Raw genomic sequence first — 18,080 nt, forward strand, 5'->3', positions numbered from 1 at the left:
ATTGTGGGACCAGAATTGATACAGGAGACAGAAGATAAAGTTCGACTGATACGAAATAGGTTGAAAGAAGCATCTGATAGGCAAAAATCTTATGCTGATTTGAAGAGAAAAGATATCAAATTCAGTATAGGTGACAAAGTCTTTTTGAAGGTTTCCCCATGGAAGAAAGTGCTTCGATTTGGGAAAAAGGGTAAGTTGAGCCCGAGATTTATTGGACCATATGAGATACTCGAACGTGTTGGTCCAGTAGCATATAGACTAGCCTTACCACCTGAACTGGAGAGAATTCATAATGTATTCCATGTATCAATGCTGAGAAGATATCGATCAGACCCCGCACACATTATACAAGCAGAGTCAGTTCAGATTCAACCAGATTTGACGTATGAAGAGGAACCTGTTCAAATATTAGCTCGTGAGGTTAAAGAACTCCGAAATAAAAAGGTTCCATTAGTCAAGATATTGTGGAGAAGCCACAAGGTAGAAGAGGCCACGTGGGAACCCGAGGATATCATGAGACAACAATATCCCTATCTTTTTGAATCAGGTAAAAATTTCGAGGACGAAATTTCTTAAGGGGGGTAGAGTTGTAACGACCCAAATCTAACAAAATAATAGCTAAATAATAATAATAGTTTAAATGCTTTGAAATTTTGAATAAATTAAATTATAAGATTTTAATTAGAATAAGTTAGTGTGTGGTGTAGCAAGAAGTATGTACTAAATACTAGAAGTGTGTATATAATTATTTATTTTGTAAAGTAGAATTTGAAGAGGTGGAAGATTTTTTACTCCCTTCTAGAAGCAACGTAAAAAAAAAAGAAAAAAAAAAAATCTCTCTTCACCCCCATTCTACATTATTTTTCACTCCCACTTTTCATAAAAAAGAACACACTGGAGGAACGCTCCCTTTGGACGATCGATGCTCCTCCGGCGACAGTGAGCAAACTCCCCTCATCTTCCTCCCTGACTTGATATCTCTCTACACACCCACACGCTGAACCATTTCTCTCCTTGCTGCATCGCCATCGTCGTCGGCTGCCCGACAACTTCCGTCGCCGGTTTCCGGCAATTCTAGAATAGACTTGTCTTCTCTTGAGTAAGCAAGTCCCTCACATCATCAATGTATTCAATTCCTGCTTCAAAATTTAAAAGCTAGGGTTCTTAAGTTAGTTTTTCCCCAATTTGGGATATTAAGCAAATTGGGTATGAATTTAATAAATCAATTGTTTGCTAGCTTTCCTAAGTCTATTTTGAGTGAATGGAATATAATTGTTGAGTATGATGCTTGGATGTTGGGATAATATGGAATTGTGATTCCGATTGGAATCTTGTCCTACCAATTTGATTTACTTTGAGAAATTACTTTTCTTACAAAAGTTAAATCAATATTTGAGAAATATATATTTTATTTGTAAATCACATTTTGGGACAGCCTGTAGCTGAACGTGAAAGTTGATGAGTTTTATGTATTTTAGTTGAAAGATGTTTATAATAAGTTAGTGATGCACATCTAGGATTATTTTCCGAATGTTTGGACAGTGTTAGTGGATAAATGAAGTCCTTATACTCAACTATTGTAGTTAATTAAGAACTTAAGTTTATAACATATTATCTATTTTTGGCTACAAATTATTGTTATGGCTTTTGGAACAAATATAAGATTATTTTCATAAGCTATGTGTATTAACTGATAAAAAGTGACTATGCTTACATTATATTTTTTGGTGATGGTGTTGATAAAGATTATGTATTGAAAGGTAATCCTGACACGAGCAAAGAGAACGTGATGGAGTAAAGTGATCCGGGAAAGCATTTTGGATTTCAAGGTAATAAGTCACATAATAATTTTTTTTTATATAACTAAATTAAGTTTATGTGATTGGGTAAAGTATATTCAGGTGATGCAATATGTGAATTGTTTAGGTGTGTATGATATGAAATGTAATAATATTGGAGGAGTTGAATTACATATGTGATCAAATGTGCAAGAAATAGTGTACTTGATTGTATTTACGCCTCGTGCTTGAGTGCGTGCTGTATATCTCTGTCTCTGATCTGCTCTGTCTACTCTGATCTCTGATTCTTTTATCTCTGCCTGATATCTGTCAGATATCTAATATCTCTGATCTTGATCTCTGATCATCTGATATCTCTGCTCATCTGTTATCTCTGCTGTCAGAGATATCTACCTCTGTCTCTGATATCTGATACCTTTGACATCTGTTATCTCTATCTGATATCTGTAAGATGTCTATACCTCTGTCTCTGAGATATCTCTGATCTGTATTATATATGTACGCCCTCATGGGTGGTCTGTGCGGAGCACTCCAAGTGACAAAAATCCGAGTATGCATCTGATATGAAATTGTCTCTGACCTAAACCGAGTACTCTAACCTCGCACTAAGTACTCGAGGTTGTATGAAATTTGTAAAATATTATGTGCTTGATTTAATATTCGGAGTAGTGGGTTATTATTAACTTATAAATCTGGTGAATTCTACAAGGTCGCAAAGAGTGAGGATATAAATTCATGATTTAGATGTTTATTTCTACCACACAAGTGTATGTGGATGTGAGAATGTCAGCTTTGAAATGACTTCTTGTTTAATAGTATATGTTTCAAATCATCTACTTAATTCGGAGAGTTTAACCCTATGATTGTGGAAGCTCACTTCCTGCTTTTCATCTTGCAGACTAGGTGATTAAGACTAGCTCTTTTGTTGTGCTGCTCAAGTCGAGTTCCTAGCCAAGCTTTTGATTTTGGGTAATCCTTTTTAGAGTTGCTAAATATGGCATATTTTGGAAGTGTAACATATCTCAGACATTATACAACTTCCTAATCTTGTGTTAAACATGTATATTTTGCGAATAGTTCGGGTTGTGTATATATGTATATATGCAATGACTTTTGGAAACAGGTTGATGGTTTAAATCCAGATGTTATATATCACTTTTATTTCGCTAAGTATAATAATATGCTTTATATATCTTATGCTTTATATGTATATATATAAATATACAAATAAAGAAAAATTTAGAACTTTCTATTAATTGGAGATTTACACTGGAATATGACATCAATTATCTAACTATTAAATTAATCCAGTAAGGGTGTTACATATTCCCTTTGTTGTATGAGTGGGAATATTGAGATTCCTTTTATGATAACACCTACTGAAGTTTTGTTGCGTTTGTACTTTTTTCTCTAATGATGCCAAAAGTGTTCACTTCTTGAAAAATATTCGTTCATATAATTTTATGTTTTGTTTTACTTCGTTGAGAGGTAAAATTGATAATAGTATGAACACCGGTCGTTCGCCTCCTGTTTTTTGTCTACATGGTCAAAATTACCACTTGATTGGTAGTTTGCTACCGTAGAATGTTGCACTTCCCAAGTTTATGTAATTTTAATTAAGATTTTTTTGTTTAAGCTATGACGTTAATCACAGCTTCATAGTTCCTCCACGTTAACAAACTTCTGGTAAAATTATGCGCTATTAAGATTATCTAGACATTAAACATTCGACCCAAACCATTCCAAAATCCCCAAATGTAGAAAAATATGAACGCAATCTAATTCGATTCCACCATCTCGACTATTTCCAAGTCTTAAACTATGAATTTGAAGCCGTATTTGGAAAAGGGCATTTCCTTTCTCCGCTGGCTCTCCTCCTTCATGTCCTTTTATTACACTATATTTCATATATTTCATGATTGAAGGATTGTTAATAGTAGCAATATTTTTATTTAAGTAACTGTTTATGATTTATAATTATATAAATTATATGCTACATATAAAATGGTTCATTTGTAATCTTGATCATTTGTTTTGTAAATCTTTATAATCTTTTGAATACAAAATATAAATAGTTTCTATTCTTGATTTTCAATAATTTTTACATATTTCCTATATATTCCTTATTTTTATTAATTTGTTTTAAATATATTTTCTTATTTTTTGAAAATCACTTGGCCCGTGCATAGCACGGGTGGTAAAACTAGTTGCTCTAAATGTCAAACACCATTCTACACACAATCACACATACAACTTTAGTTTACATGTGTCCAATTCTGAACAACCCCTCAATCACGCACCACGCCGAATTTAATTTTGTTTCTTGAGGTCAATCACGCACCACGCCGAATTTAATTTTGTTTCTTATTTTTTCTCAATTTTTGTTTCACCTTTAATCTTAATCTGTCCGCAGATAAAATAAAACCATCTCGATCCCTAATCATGGATATACAAACTTTTCCCCAAAAGACAAAATTAAACTTTCAATTACGATGATACATATGGAATCATATGCTAATGCTAATATCTACTTATAATCATTACGTGGACGAACTAATATAATTATATAGAGTCATACACGTGTACACATGATGGTTTCGTTTATCTAATTGCAATTTTATGACACTATTTACGGTACACTTTGCAAGACACGCCATATGTATTACATATAAAATACATTGATATTAACCCCTCACAATAGTACTTTAGAGAAACAATGTAATTAAACTGCATTAAAAAAATTGAAATACTACTGGTAGCATGAGGAAGAGGAACAGTCGTCAAATTGAAAAAATACGTGTCACTTGTCAGATACTATTACTCCTAAATTATATTCTTCAAGTTCAAAGAGTAAATGATATAACAAAGACACATACCTAAATCTTAACACCGCATCTTTAATAATTACTAATTAACATGGTGAGAATTGTAGCCACCCGTTTTCGGTAGATTCTAGATTACTAATGTTAGTGTGTCGGTGAATTAATGACTATCATATTTGAATTAATTGGCATTACTAGTACTAACTTCATAATTATCTACCTCGACACAAATAGAACACAACAATACACAATCATTTCATTTTGTATTTGTGTTCCATCATGTTCATATATAACACCACAATATATACACATATTATTTTTATTTTCTTCTTTAACTTTAATTTATTTTTCTCAGTGTATCATATTGTGTCACGTCAACACAAACATAATGTCATTGTTGCATTAATTGATTTGGCAAATGGCCATCCCCCATATGTTCAATAAAACAACTAGGATAGAAAAAACACATTACATCTACTGACATTTAGTACTCCAAAATTACAAATTAAATATGCCTCATTTTACAAATATGCATACACCGTATTAATTTCTACTATTATTATTCTATTACGCTGTACGTCATAAACAAAGAAATACCTTAAAATTTAGTTAACCAAGACTAGTTGTTTTCGTTGATAATCATTAATTAGAAACTCCTCCTTCATCCTCCTAATGAAATCTTCAAATTTTTGGTTCAATTCATCGTCACTCAGCTTCTCTATTTCATCAACTTCTTCCCCTCCATTACAAACCTCTTGATCTCGACCATCCACATCTTCGAAAAGGCAGCAACCTCGGAGCTCAATCTCATCTAATTCACCATCCACATGTTCTCCTTCATAAGGATTAATCGCCTCTTCATCTCCCAAGTTTATATGTTTATCTGAAAGGGTTTCTTCTGCCTCTGTCTCTTCCTCCAGGGCGTTGCTGATTCTCTTGTGGAGCGCGTGGTCAAGATCAGAACGCGAAGGAGGGCGGACTAAGGAGGAGGTTTTGGCGAGGAAGAAGAGGATGCCGTTGAAGATTAGAAAAATTAAGTTCTTGTTCATTGCGATTCTCATGAGTTGGCAAGTGTTGGTAGAGAAGTAGTGCAAGTTTTTGTAGTAAACTAAAGTAGAGGAGCTCAACAATGAAAGTATTGAAAGAGAGAGTAGTAAGTGTGTGATGGTCTTCTTCAAAGGCAAGAGCCTACTCAAGCGCTTCAACTCTATTTCTTGCATAATATCTCTAGACAACCTTTTCAAATACATGTTGAGAGAGAGATGTTGAGAGAGAGAGAGAGAGAGAGAGAGAAACCTAATGTGAGAGGTGGATTCCTTTTATAGGAGTTCTAACTAATTAGTAAAAATGTTGATCATCGACAATTAATTAGAAACTAGATATGATTAATTTGTGGATAAGAAGTAAACTAGGAATCAGTATTGATCCATTAAAAAACACTTCTGGATAGTATACTTTATATAATACAGCAAGTTTTGTTTCTATATTAATGTATACCACAAAATTTATTAAAATAGAAAATGAAATATGATTGTAGCATTAAGTACAGTAATAATTTATCTGAAGTTTGAACGATGGATATTTATAGCCTATAGGTATATTACATATAATTAAACAATCTGTATATACAAACGTAACGTAACTAAGCATGATTTCTAAGTTAAATCATGAAAACTGATTTTTATAAGTACATGTATGCTGTAATACTATAAATTTACAACGTGTGAATTGTGATATCTATAAGATATGGGGGCCATGATTTGGTAACACATAGTATTAGATGACGTGGTTAAAACAGTGTGCAATGTACATTTATGATATTGGATGAAGAATTAGTATGATTGAATATTTGTGGTGGAGGACGGGATATGGATCCTCTGTTGTGCTGAAATGCACAATAGGGCCGCTGCTCCTCACAAACCTTTAAAATAATATTCCCTCGTCACATAGTAATAGAGTCATTTTGCCATTTTGATACGTTCTATAGTAATAGAGTCAAATGTCAACACATTTTTCCACACATACTTTATTCTCTCTTACTTTATTCTCTCTTCATCTCTCTACCTTTTTCATTTTCCACTTTATTCTCCATTTACTTAACTTACTTAACACAATTTTCTTAATCTCCGTGCCGAAAAGAAACGTCTTCATTACTATAGAACGGAGGGAGTATTATATTTATTTAATTTATTTATTTAATTAATTTGATTATTTTATTTCCTTGTTAAAGGCAACAGCCCTGCTGTGCATTTCAGCAGCAGATGATCCATATCCGTGGAAGACGCATACAAGTGAAAATGTGGCCGTGTGGATAATTTGTAGGGGCCTCCATTTCAAGTTCCATATTTCCTTATCACATTTCTAATTTGCATAATTATAACCACTAATAGTATTTTGAAAAAATAGATAGACCAACACAAGTTCTCAAGCATATCGCATATCATCTAGCATACGTTAGATAACGAGTCTCATCTACTAAGATAAAAAAAAAGGAACTAGTATTTTTAAAGATAGATCAACATGAAAAAAATAAGATTATTGATTGAATAGTTTAAGAGTATGTGAAAGTCATTGTCGATCATTCACACAAAGGCACAAAGATGGGAGGCTAATATTGTTGAATGAGAATGAGACTCAATAAGAGAGAAATTTTTTTTCTTAAATTGGGGCATCCTAGAGTGACAAATAGAACCATATGATCTATTTTTAAGACAGATTATATTTTATTTTGATTGGATTGGAAAAATAGCAAATAAAATGTAAAGTTTGGTGTATTTAAGAATAGTTTCAAAATTTGTAGCCGGCAGAGTATTCAGTTAGCAATATTACTAAGTTCTAAGCAAGGAAAAACCCCACACAGCCCGACACTGCAAAACCCTAGCTGATTCCCACCATCAAATAATTCTGATCGATGTCTGCAATCTCTCGGAATTGTGCGCGGTTAAATCCTATCATTTCGCGTTTGAGGAGTAATCGCCCATTTTCCTCCAGCGCCGCCAATGATACCCCAAGAGATTCCCTCATCTCAGCATCGCTCCTCATTGACCAGACGCCGCAGCCTCCGAGCGGTCCGCCGCCGGTAGCCGATGCGCCGAATAGCTCCTGGGCCTTTCTCAAGTACGGTCTTGTTGCTGCCTTGACCGGTGGGGTCGCCACATCTGCCTACGCAACCTATGGTTAGTATCCCTCTTTCGCATTTTAATTGACGATTCAATTGCTATATGATGGAATTTTGGCTCAGAGTAGGAATTGCATGTCTGCATTTAAAATTTGTATACGAGATACTGTTAAATTGAAGCTCTTGCCTTAATTAAATGCTACTACTACATGTTTATTTGTAGCCTACACTACCGATGAGATAGATGAGAAGACAAAGAGCTTTCGTGCATCGCCCAAGTTCACTGTTGGCGATGATGCAACTTCTCTAGATGTGCGTTTTCTTCCCCCTCTGTGTTTAGCTTTTGCCTATGTGTCAGTTCATGTGATTATTGCATTGTAGTTCTTTCTCGCCATCTGGAAATGCTCTTCAGAGGCATCTGCTCAAATTCATTTTTCATCATGTGGAAGACTGAAGATATATTTTACTACTATTATTTATGAAATATGCAATGGATGAGGGTGAGCGTCAATGAGAGTGGAGGAGGCATGTTCTTACATCATTATTTCCCTTTGTGTGTAACAAATTCCATTGGTAGTTAGATTATGACATAATAAGGCGCCAAGGAAGGCAAGTACGGGTCACCTGTTTCCTGGTTTAATGTTTTCTTGATACATTGATAATGGCATTCTAAACTAGAACATAAGTCTAAACTCTAAAGACTAAAACACGTAGTACGCTTTAAAGTTACAGGCTTAATTCTTGTACATATTAGTCTGCATATGTTCTTATAGAAAAATACATCCTATGATTTATTTAGTAGGAGTAGTATCTAATTAGTGTTGGATATTTTGGAGCCTTGTAATCTATAGTTGCTACTTTATTGTTGCTATGCTCTGGTCCAACTACTGATACCCACCCTAGAGCTTGATCAGACAATGAAATGTTATGAGATTTGGGGAAATAGCAAGGGTAGCAATTTCCTTGATCTGAAAACTCACTACTCATGTGCCCATGATCTTCTCCTGAGTGCCCTTGGGCTATTGGATTATTACTCTTAAAATTTGAGATTCAGTTTCTTCCTGATATGCTGAAAATCGAGAGGCATGAACTAACAATCTGTCAATCCATGTACCAAATTATTTCTGCAGAAATTTCAAGCTTATCTACATGCTGCAACAATGTCAGGTTAAGTGGTTTTCTTTTGAAGGTCTTCTTTTGTTGTAACTGGATAAGATAGAATAGTTTGTTTCATCTGTTCTTAATCAATTATTTTCAGTACTATTCCTGAAGATTATGTCTTAATTTCACTGGGCGTTTCATTTTGAAATTGTGTATTACAGGTCCTGCTAAATTAGTTGATGTTTACCTTGATTTGAGGAGGTTAGCTGAAGAACATATTAAGGTAATAATTTTAGATTTTCAAGTTTGAGTGCGAGAGATCATTATTTTGTTTGTATCTCTGGCCAACTTAAAGATTCTTCGATTGTCTTGTCAATATGTTTCAGGGTTTCACCGAACCAACATCAGATAAGCTTCTCCCTGATTTGCACCCTTTGGAGCAGCATGTTTTTACCCTTGTTCTAGATTTGAATGAGACATTGATATACTCTGACTGGAAGGTAACATCTGTGTGTTTTTTCTTCAACTATTTTGCTTGATGGTCACATTTATTGCCTCATAGGTGAATATGCAGTGATTAAATTTTACATTATGTCTAATTATACACTGTTCTTGTCATTAATTTGGTTGCGACGTTACGTCCTTAATTTTGTTGTAAGATATGCATATACATATAGGGAGAGGATCAAATAAACCTTTGTATGATCCACAGTCGTCATAAATAGAATTTTATGTATTGCTAAAACATTAACATCGAAGAAGTATTATTGTATGTATAAAAAAGCATACATAAAAGAACCATTATTGTATCATTGTATGCATATAGAATCATTAATAAAAGAATCATAATTGTGTGTATAAAGAAATATTGACATAAAAGAAGCAATATTGTATGCATAAAGAAGCATTAATATGCATGTAGAGAAACATCATTCATAATTCCATTTTGTGAGGGGTGCGGTAGGGGGAGTTTTTACTATTAGTCTATGACCATCCACTATATATTTATATAAGTAGACAAAAATATGTCATTGGTTTCAAATTATTTTCTTGATAAAATTCTGATGGTGTACATATACTAACCGCTGCATTTTTTCTTGATTGTGTTTTTGAAGCGTGACCGAGGGTGGAGAACATTTAAGAGGCCTGGTGTTGATGCTTTTCTCGAGTATTTAGCTCAATTTTATGAAATTATAGTATACTCTGACCAACTAAATATGGTAAGCTTTTACTTTTTTTTGAGATAAATAAAAGACATTGTTGCTTTCACCTCCTATATATTGCTGACATTTTTTTTGTTTTTTTATGGCACTTGCTGCATCTGTCCTCAAAATCACAGTATGTGGATCCTGTTGTTGAAAGATTGGATACAAAGCACTGTATCCGGTATAGGCTTTCAAGGGGTGAAACAAAATATGTTGATGGCAAGCACTATAGGGTACATCTATTCACTTTTACTTTAGAGTTTAGATATCTTTTGTAATTTTATTTACACATAATGTTACTGTATAGCCAGACAATTCATTTCCTTCTTGGTTATTATCATGCAACTCTTGGGCAGACTGAGTTGCTAGGCAATTCACTTCTTTTTCTTTATGTCAAATTATTGAGTGTTGGCTTCATTTTTCACCATTTCCATAACTCCCTCTTTTCTTACTGAAAATAGTAGCTGTCACTATACATTGTTGAGTTGTTTCTATCAGGCTTGTTGCTAAAGAAGCAAGGAGCGTAGAATCAACAATGTGAGTTGCTGTTTGTAATCAATTAAGATTACATTGTAAGAATACATTATTGATGGGTACTATGTTGCTGTATAAGATTTAGAACTGCTACTATTGATTTGTGAAGGCAATTTAGCATCATGAGAACATTGCATCTGAGTTTAATTCTGCTTATGGTGAAGATTTAATGAAAAGAATCCATCTCTCCCTTATTGCCAATCTATTTTATGCTTGCAGGCTTGCTTGGTTTTCATTGTTTTAGTCGCAATACTCTGGATATTATAATAGGTAAAATATTGTTTTTTTTCTTATGTAATCTTTCTATAGGACCTATCAATGCTGAATCGGGATCCTGCAAAGGTTATATATATTAGTGGTCATGCACTTGAAAGTAGCCTTCAGCCTGAAAACTCTGTTCAAGTAAAACCGTGGCAAGGAGAACAGGAAGATACTTCACTTGTAGATCTCATTCCATTTCTTGAATGTAAGCATTGAATATACAGTTTTCTATCCATTTTCCACTTCTGTTGGAAAATGTAGTTTAATTTGTTTGAGTGCAGATGTTGCTAAGCACAGACCAGCTGACATCAGAACTGTTCTAGCCTCATACCAAGGGCATGATGTTGCCAACGAGTTTATTGAAAGATCCAAAGAGCATCAAAGGTCGGTTTTTTTCTTTTTCCCTTCCTTTTTTCCAGAACCAATCAAATTTCATCTAGTTCTTTTTTCCCCATTTCTTTTTTGGATTGAGGTTGACGTAGGAAGATTGGTAGTTGAGAAATAATTATTTTCCCAAATGAATGTTGCATCTTCTGAAATACTGGTTTATGTTAATATCTCACCGCTTTAAGTAGCGATTAGTGAAGTTTAATATCAAATATGTGTACTGCAGCTTATATATATTCTGCTAATCTCGGTATATATAATGTTCAATTACTATTCCTCATTTATTTTCCATTATGACTTTGTTAAAATTTCTAGTATATTTTAATTTATTGTACGGGCAAGGTATTTCGTGTTGTCATTTCACATTTTGTTGGCGTTCAATGCACTGATGGAAACATGTGCTGTACTACAGTCCTGAATGTCTAATGTGTTTTTATCTTTGAGCTGCAGGCGCTTGCAAGGGCAAAGACAACAGGGTCGCTTATGGAAACGATAGATTTTAGCATCTGATTTCTGAGAAATGAAGAGGACGATCGAATTCTGAATAAGCAAATATTTTTTGAGGTGTTCACCTTGGGTTGACAGAAACCAGTTTCTGTCATCGGAATTAATCTTTTCAGTTTTGAAACATGAAACTAGCGGCACCATATTTGCTCGCTTATGGTTTTTGTGATGAGGTGGATTATTTCGAAGCCAAATTCTTAGTGCAAATGAAATGGAAGTCATTTAACATTTTAAGCTTACTATTTCATGTACTATTTGCTTCTTCCTTCCTTGTTTCCTGCTCTAGCTGCAGCTTTTTGGGTAAATATTTGATTTTGCTCTTCTTGTTCTAGCGTTCTAACAAAAATGACTCGGTTTTAGGGTAATGTGTAGTTGCATAGAGGTTAAGTTGGATGGATAATCGTGAGACACTATATAATCCCGATGCTGTATAGACTAGTGATGGAATGCAGACGAAGTTTATGACATCAAATGTAAAGACGAGTTGTAACTCTGGTAAAAAAAAATAGATGCAAAATATGGTAGGATATGAGATATCTCTATAATAGATGTGTGTCCTAACCTATGAATCCAAAACGAAGTCTTTAGATAAGCAGATCCGTGAAACACCATTACAATGTCTTTTTGAGCTATATCATCCATGTTGTAGTACTATAATTTTATTTTGGGGCAAACTGCCTTAAAAGTCATGACTTTTGCCAAATTCCGATTTTTCTCACGAACTAAAAAATTGGCGTATAATGTCACGAACTTTACCGGGTTGCTGGTATTTCCCATTTGACCCGACCCTGTAGTTTTCCGGTTGAAAACAAGCTTACGTGGCAAGCCTGAAAGATGACGTGGAGATCGCCGGAAATTCTTAAAATGATGTCGTTTTCTACAGCTAAAACGACATCGTATTATGTGTAGCCCATTGTGGTGGTAAAAATTTTCCGGTAGAACCGGTGGCGGCGCCGCCGCCGGAGGAGGTTGTGAAGAGGGTGGTGAGCGAGGGTGCAGCTTTGAGGGGGGGAAGATCGAGCAGGAAGCTCTGAAGCTTTTGGTTTGATGAATCCCAGCTCTGAAGCCGCCTCTGTCGCCGGTGGAGGAAGCTCCGCTGCAGGAATTTGAAGAAAGTGAGAAACGGGAAAGAGGGGGTCGGAAAAAGGAAAGGTCGAGTAGAAGGCAAATTTATAAATAGAGTCGAAGCTTTTATTGGAGCATAACAAACACATCAATATATAGTTAAAAGGAAATGGCGGGGGCTATAGCTGGTGGTGGACTTGGGGGAGGTTCTGGTAGTGGGTAGGTGGCGGCGGTGGAGCTGGTGGTGGGCTCGGGGGAGGTTCTGGTGGTGGAGGGCTAGGTGGAGGTGGTGGCAAGGGAGGAGGCCGGAGAGAGGAGGCCAGAGAGTTTGGTGGAAGAGGAAGAGGAGGAAGAGTGGTGGGGGATGATATGGCAAAGTTAACTTAAAATTTGTCATCCACGTTATCCATTCAACACACACTTAGCAGCCACATCAGCTGAAAAAGACGCGTCAGCTAGCATTATAGTCAGAAAACTCGCCATGGGAAAACGACGACCGATTATAAAGTTCGTGACATTATACGCTAATTTTTTAGTTCGTGGGAAAAACCAGAATTTGGCAAAAGTTCATGACTTTTAAGGCAGTTTGCCCTTTTATTTTGTTCAGTTTCTCGTTCAATAACCTCCTATGTCTTGATATTTTGTAACAAACAAAAGTGGGGTTGCATCAGCTGTGTACAGTTCAAATCTTTCATTACATGACTATTCGACAAAAGTTTATAAGATTACGTGAATTATTTCGCTTATGTGTATATTTAGAGTTATGAAGATTCACATAGAATACGTAAATTAAATGTGATTTTGTTGAATACATTTTTATTCTCCAAAGGGTCATAGTGACTAGCAATTTCTCCATGCATCGGATGTGTACTCAACTGTGAATCTTCTAACTTATTCCCAACCTACGATGTGTGTGGACAAATTTTAGAGAGAGGCATAGTACTTGACAAATTCGAAGACAAAAACCCAAGTGTTCCGAAGAACTTGAAAATTAGATCAACATCTGTTCAAAAGATAGCTAAAAATTTATTCTTTTTCTTAATCTGCCGCTAGTAGGTGCCAATTTCGTGGTTAGGGTTAACATTAGAGTCGTGGTTGGTTTAATATGTCTGTTGATATTTTAGAGAATAGTGACAACAGATAGTATTAGTGCAATGAAATGTAATTCTTTATTTATATTAATAAGTCAACATCAATTTTTTTACTACTAATATTTTTTTGACTTTATAGATAAGAATTTAGATATTTAATACTAATGTTGTTACAAAAACAACAATTAAATAATTACGGAGTTGTGATCAATGTCGAACCAATTTTAAAGACCGAACTAGAGACCAAATCTGGGCCATTAGATCTAGTTTTTTTGATGAGATGTGCTGCTGTGTAAATTTTTTCGGCTTCATTACAAACTCATTTTACTTCATTATATAGGTTTATTACTTCATTCTGTACTTCAAATGCTTCTACACATACTTCATTCCAATAATTTATTACATTATTCCATGTGTTTATTATACCATATTAGCGTCATGGCGTTGGTGATAGATATTATAAAGAGAAAGAACGGCACCCGACGGCGAAACCACATTTACGTACTGGAATGAAGTAAAAACCTACTGGAATGAAGTAAAAACCTACTAGAATGAAGTAAAAACCTATTAGAATGAAGTAATATATTCTGGAACGAAGTTAAATCTTCGTAACATGTTAGTATGACTTATTTACCTTCGAGATGAATTAAAATAAGCTCGTGATGAAGGCGAAAATAATTTATAAATTTATGTATCTTATCCATAAAAAACTTGATCTAAAAGCCCTAATTTGGTAGGGTTCGGTGGTTCGGTCTTTAAGAGTGAATTTGTGGATAATAGGACTCAATAATTACGTATGATATAGTTAGGGGTCGTTTGTTTGGTATGATAGCCATAGATATGGCCTTCTATCTAGGTTCTATATAGTTTTTGTTTGGTACAATACAATTATACGACGACCCGTGATAAACACCATGACCCAGGTTTTCAGCTGTGATAAGGATCTGTGCGACAAACCCATATTGTGGTTGAAGGCTTTGTTGTCTAAAACACCCCTCCTCTTCCTCATATCTCATTCAATTTCATATTCAATTTGGGCGACCGCGGCGTCTCTGTTCAGAATATTCGCCTACGAATCCGCCGGCGACGATTTAAGGTAATTCTCTACGATTGAATGTAATTCACTCCGTTTTCTGCCGTTTAATTGAATGAATTCTTCAATTCTAATGGATACAAATCTTGAAATCTACGCAGAGTGTTGGAATCATCTGGGAAGCTCGACTTTTTTGCGGAATATCGACTTTTCCGCGATTATACATGGCCGGTGAAGAAGCCGCTCGTAAGGTACACCATTTTGCAATTCAAATGTCGGATTCGAGACTGTAATTCAGTTACCATAATTGCTTTAGCCTGGGTTGATGTATTTGTGAAAATTGGTGTTAATTTGCTTCAATAACGCGCTTAAATTGCTTCAACAACGCGCTTAATTTTGGGATTAATTCATGTCTTTGTTCTATCATTTTGCGTTTACAGCCATAAAACCACATAAATTAAATAAATATTTCAAGATTTTGGAATTTTCTGTGTCACATGCAACTTTCACAACATTCTAATCTAAGATATTACTCAGTGGTATGGCAACATATAGTCAACTTTGAAATCTTCCACAAGCAAAGGGGATCCATCCACTTCGAGCAAGTCCATTTGATACGACGTATATTTCATGTAGTTTATAGTATTATTCTAAGCACTTTCAGTCATCAAGAAAAACCCTGATACTCTTGGCGAGAACATAACTTCATATTAAGTAACACTAACTAGAGGAGGTCCAGTTGATTGCGTTGTGTTTCAATGAAGTTTTGCCAGGGTATACAGTATAGGACTCACCAACAATGAAGATCACTTAATGGAAAAAAACAAAAACAGGTGAACATAGTTGTAGGAGGAGAAAATGTCACAGGTAAAGAGACAGACAGCTAACCTTCAGCAGCCACGCTACAAGCTCTCTCGAGGCAAACCGCGCACATATCTGCATCATCTGACCCGGTAGCTGAGGACTGCAACCCATAGTCTCTGCAGCAAGTGCCTAATCAGTATAGAGAACAATCGATAGGCAGTCCAGGAATTAAGGAATTCAAGTAGGAGTTACCTAGCTATATTTAGGACACTCAGAAGTGGCAGTGATAAATAATTAGAATGTGGAAATGTTGGGAGAGGCAAAATTGAATTAGGAGCCAGCAGTGGTTCAAGTCAAAGACGCCCCCACATCCTTGCGACGTCAATGGGAAGCCATCTAAAACAGTGTATACACAGTTAATTATAGCAAGGAAAAACTTAAATGGCCAGAGTGCGAAAAATTAGATTTACAGGGAATATACCCATTGCAGTTTAGCGACAAACGACTAGCACCTTGAGCAATAAGGATCTGCAGAGGTAGAAAATTGTAAGTGTAACACATAATATGTCAGCAGTAAATGCAAAGAACCTATGGCATGAAATTACTACATATCATCACCTGGCAGCACTTTAAATTTCCTCCGCACGCAGCATAGTGCAAAGGAGTGCTCCCAGCACCTATAAAATCACAGATAGATGATAAAATAATGTGATAAACAAGAAAGGTTTTGAACATGCATTATGTGGCCATGGAATATACCTATCAAATCCATCGATGTTCCGTAATGAAATGTCACAGCTGATACACTGGCGTGAAGGTCAAGAAAGGTTTTAGAACCATCGCTTCCATCACCAACTGTTTGGGCATTCGGAGGCTCAAATGGAGCACTTGGCACAAAATCACTAAACACCAATCTCACGCATCGTGTGTGTCCATTGACTGCTGCAAAATGGAGAGCAGTCCTTCCACTAAGATAATCTGCTCTAGTAACCTGAAGTATCCCAGAGCCGGTCATCAAAGTTACATGTATGAATTCTTGAACTCTATACGTATATCAGCTAAACTAGTCGGGAGTGCAGGACAAGTAAACCATAAAGTTGTTGCAAAAGATCAAATAAAGTATTACACAACTTTCACTCACATTGCATCTAAAGAGAAGAAGAGTTTGAACAACTTCCCAGTGCCCGTATCGACTCGCTTGCATCAGAGCTGTCTACAAAAGGAAAACATATGGTATTTAATGACTACTACCTTATGATTTAACATAGATCCAGCATCATTTGTTCATCGAAAAAATTCCAAATTAAACTATCTACACTATTGAACAAGTCAAAATCAAACCCAAAATCAAATAGAAAGAAACAATTATAGCTTTATGAAAATGACAATCTTTCCCCAAAATTACACACTTCGAAAAGTAATGAAGCAAAATAGAGATTGTCCCTTACCTGTCCACAATAATTCCTTGAATTCACATCAGCCCCATTCTCTAACAACAATGCCACAATCTGAAAATCCAATCATCCACAAATCAATAACAAAACTCACCCACATAGGAAACCCTAATAAAGTTAAATCAACAACAGAACCGAGAAATTCGAAAAATTGAAGGGCTAATCAAGAAGAAATGGAGGTAAAACCTCATTGTGGCTCTTGGCGGCGGCGAAATGAAGAGGAGAATTCAAACCACCGAAGGTCGAGTATTTGGAAAGGCATGGATTGCAATCCAAAAGCATCTTCGCCTCAACAAAATCCCCATCTCTCGCAGCGGACACCAATCTCTCTCCCGAAGCTGAGCAGCCAAAGGAATTCCCCATTGTTCTTCGACAAGGATTGAGTCCTCTCTCTCTAAATCTTTGGGAAAGTGGAGGAAGAGTTTATTGAAGAAACATGATTGCATAAATTAGGGCAACTGTCATAATACAATTCCCCATTTTTACCTCTTAAAGATGAAATAACCAAAAGATTAAAACTTAATAGAAAGTGGCATCGCTGTTCATTCAAGTAAACATAATGGAAGGAAGGAATACATTGAAGAGTTTTAACTAACAAATCATTAAACTTTTATTAACAAAAAAGTTTTTCTTACACATCAATTTAATTAATTTTTTATTTTTATTTTATTTAAATATGAAGTTTAAGGTGACAAAAAAGTATGAGGAATGAAAGATTATTGTGGGAACAACATAAGAGCATTTGCAGCGGGATGTTGTCCGTCCGTGCCAGTTGTATGGACCCTGCCTTCCGTCAATGTTGTCGTGCGTTCGTGCCAGCGGCATGATGCTGCTCTTAAATAAGAGCACGTCCGTGCCGCTGAGCAGCCTTACGTGGTAGCTCCTGATTGACCAACGGTATA

General features: G+C 35.5%; 2 protein-coding genes, 1 long non-coding RNA gene and 1 pseudogene across 3 annotated transcripts; 2 read left to right on the forward strand and 2 right to left on the reverse strand.

Moving 5' to 3' along the window:
- The first annotated feature begins 863 nt into the window (after positions 1 to 863).
- Positions 864 to 2,936, forward strand: LOC125193313. The gene is made up of 3 exons (XR_007171562.1): positions 864 to 1,099; positions 1,761 to 1,829; positions 2,698 to 2,936. It is a non-coding gene; the product is annotated as an uncharacterized LOC125193313 (long non-coding RNA).
- A 2,290-nt stretch (positions 2,937 to 5,226) lies between these two features.
- On the reverse strand, positions 5,227 to 5,670 carry LOC125195161. The gene has a single exon (XM_048093351.1). It carries the CDS (start codon positions 5,668 to 5,670, stop codon positions 5,227 to 5,229), a length of 444 nt encoding a protein of 147 aa, XP_047949308.1.
- Positions 5,671 to 7,411: 1,741 nt separating this feature from the next.
- On the forward strand, positions 7,412 to 11,970 carry LOC125197517 (mitochondrial import inner membrane translocase subunit TIM50-like). The gene is made up of 10 exons (XM_048096271.1): positions 7,412 to 7,797; positions 7,963 to 8,051; positions 8,870 to 8,906; positions 9,062 to 9,123; positions 9,227 to 9,340; positions 9,956 to 10,060; positions 10,180 to 10,278; positions 10,889 to 11,045; positions 11,122 to 11,224; positions 11,678 to 11,970. The coding sequence occupies exons 1-10, from the start codon at positions 7,533 to 7,535 to the stop codon at positions 11,721 to 11,723; spliced, it is 1,077 nt and encodes a 358-aa protein (XP_047952228.1). The 5' UTR covers positions 7,412 to 7,532; the 3' UTR covers positions 11,724 to 11,970.
- A 3,395-nt stretch (positions 11,971 to 15,365) lies between these two features.
- On the reverse strand, positions 15,366 to 17,666 carry LOC125192452 (annotated as a pseudogene).
- Between the last annotated feature and the right edge of the window lie 414 nt (positions 17,667 to 18,080).

This window comes from Salvia hispanica, chromosome 6 (assembly GCF_023119035.1).
Source record: "Salvia hispanica cultivar TCC Black 2014 chromosome 6, UniMelb_Shisp_WGS_1.0, whole genome shotgun sequence".
NCBI classification, from domain to species: domain Eukaryota; kingdom Viridiplantae; phylum Streptophyta; class Magnoliopsida; order Lamiales; family Lamiaceae; genus Salvia; species Salvia hispanica.

Bases quoted from the DNA above. Each gene is read 5' to 3' on its own strand.
- LOC125197517 (XM_048096271.1), top strand. From the start codon at position 7,533: ATGTCTGCAATCTCTCGGAATTGTGCGCGGTTAAATCCTATCATTTCG. The intron at 11,046-11,121 runs GTAAGCATTGAA...GTTTGAGTGCAG, and splicing joins TCTCATTCCATTTCTTGAAT to ATGTTGCTAAGCACAGACCA. The intron at 11,225-11,677 runs GTCGGTTTTTTT...TTTGAGCTGCAG, and splicing joins AGATCCAAAGAGCATCAAAG to GCGCTTGCAAGGGCAAAGAC.
- LOC125195161 (XM_048093351.1), bottom strand. From the start codon at position 5,670: ATGAACAAGAACTTAATTTTTCTAATCTTCAACGGCATCCTCTTCTTC.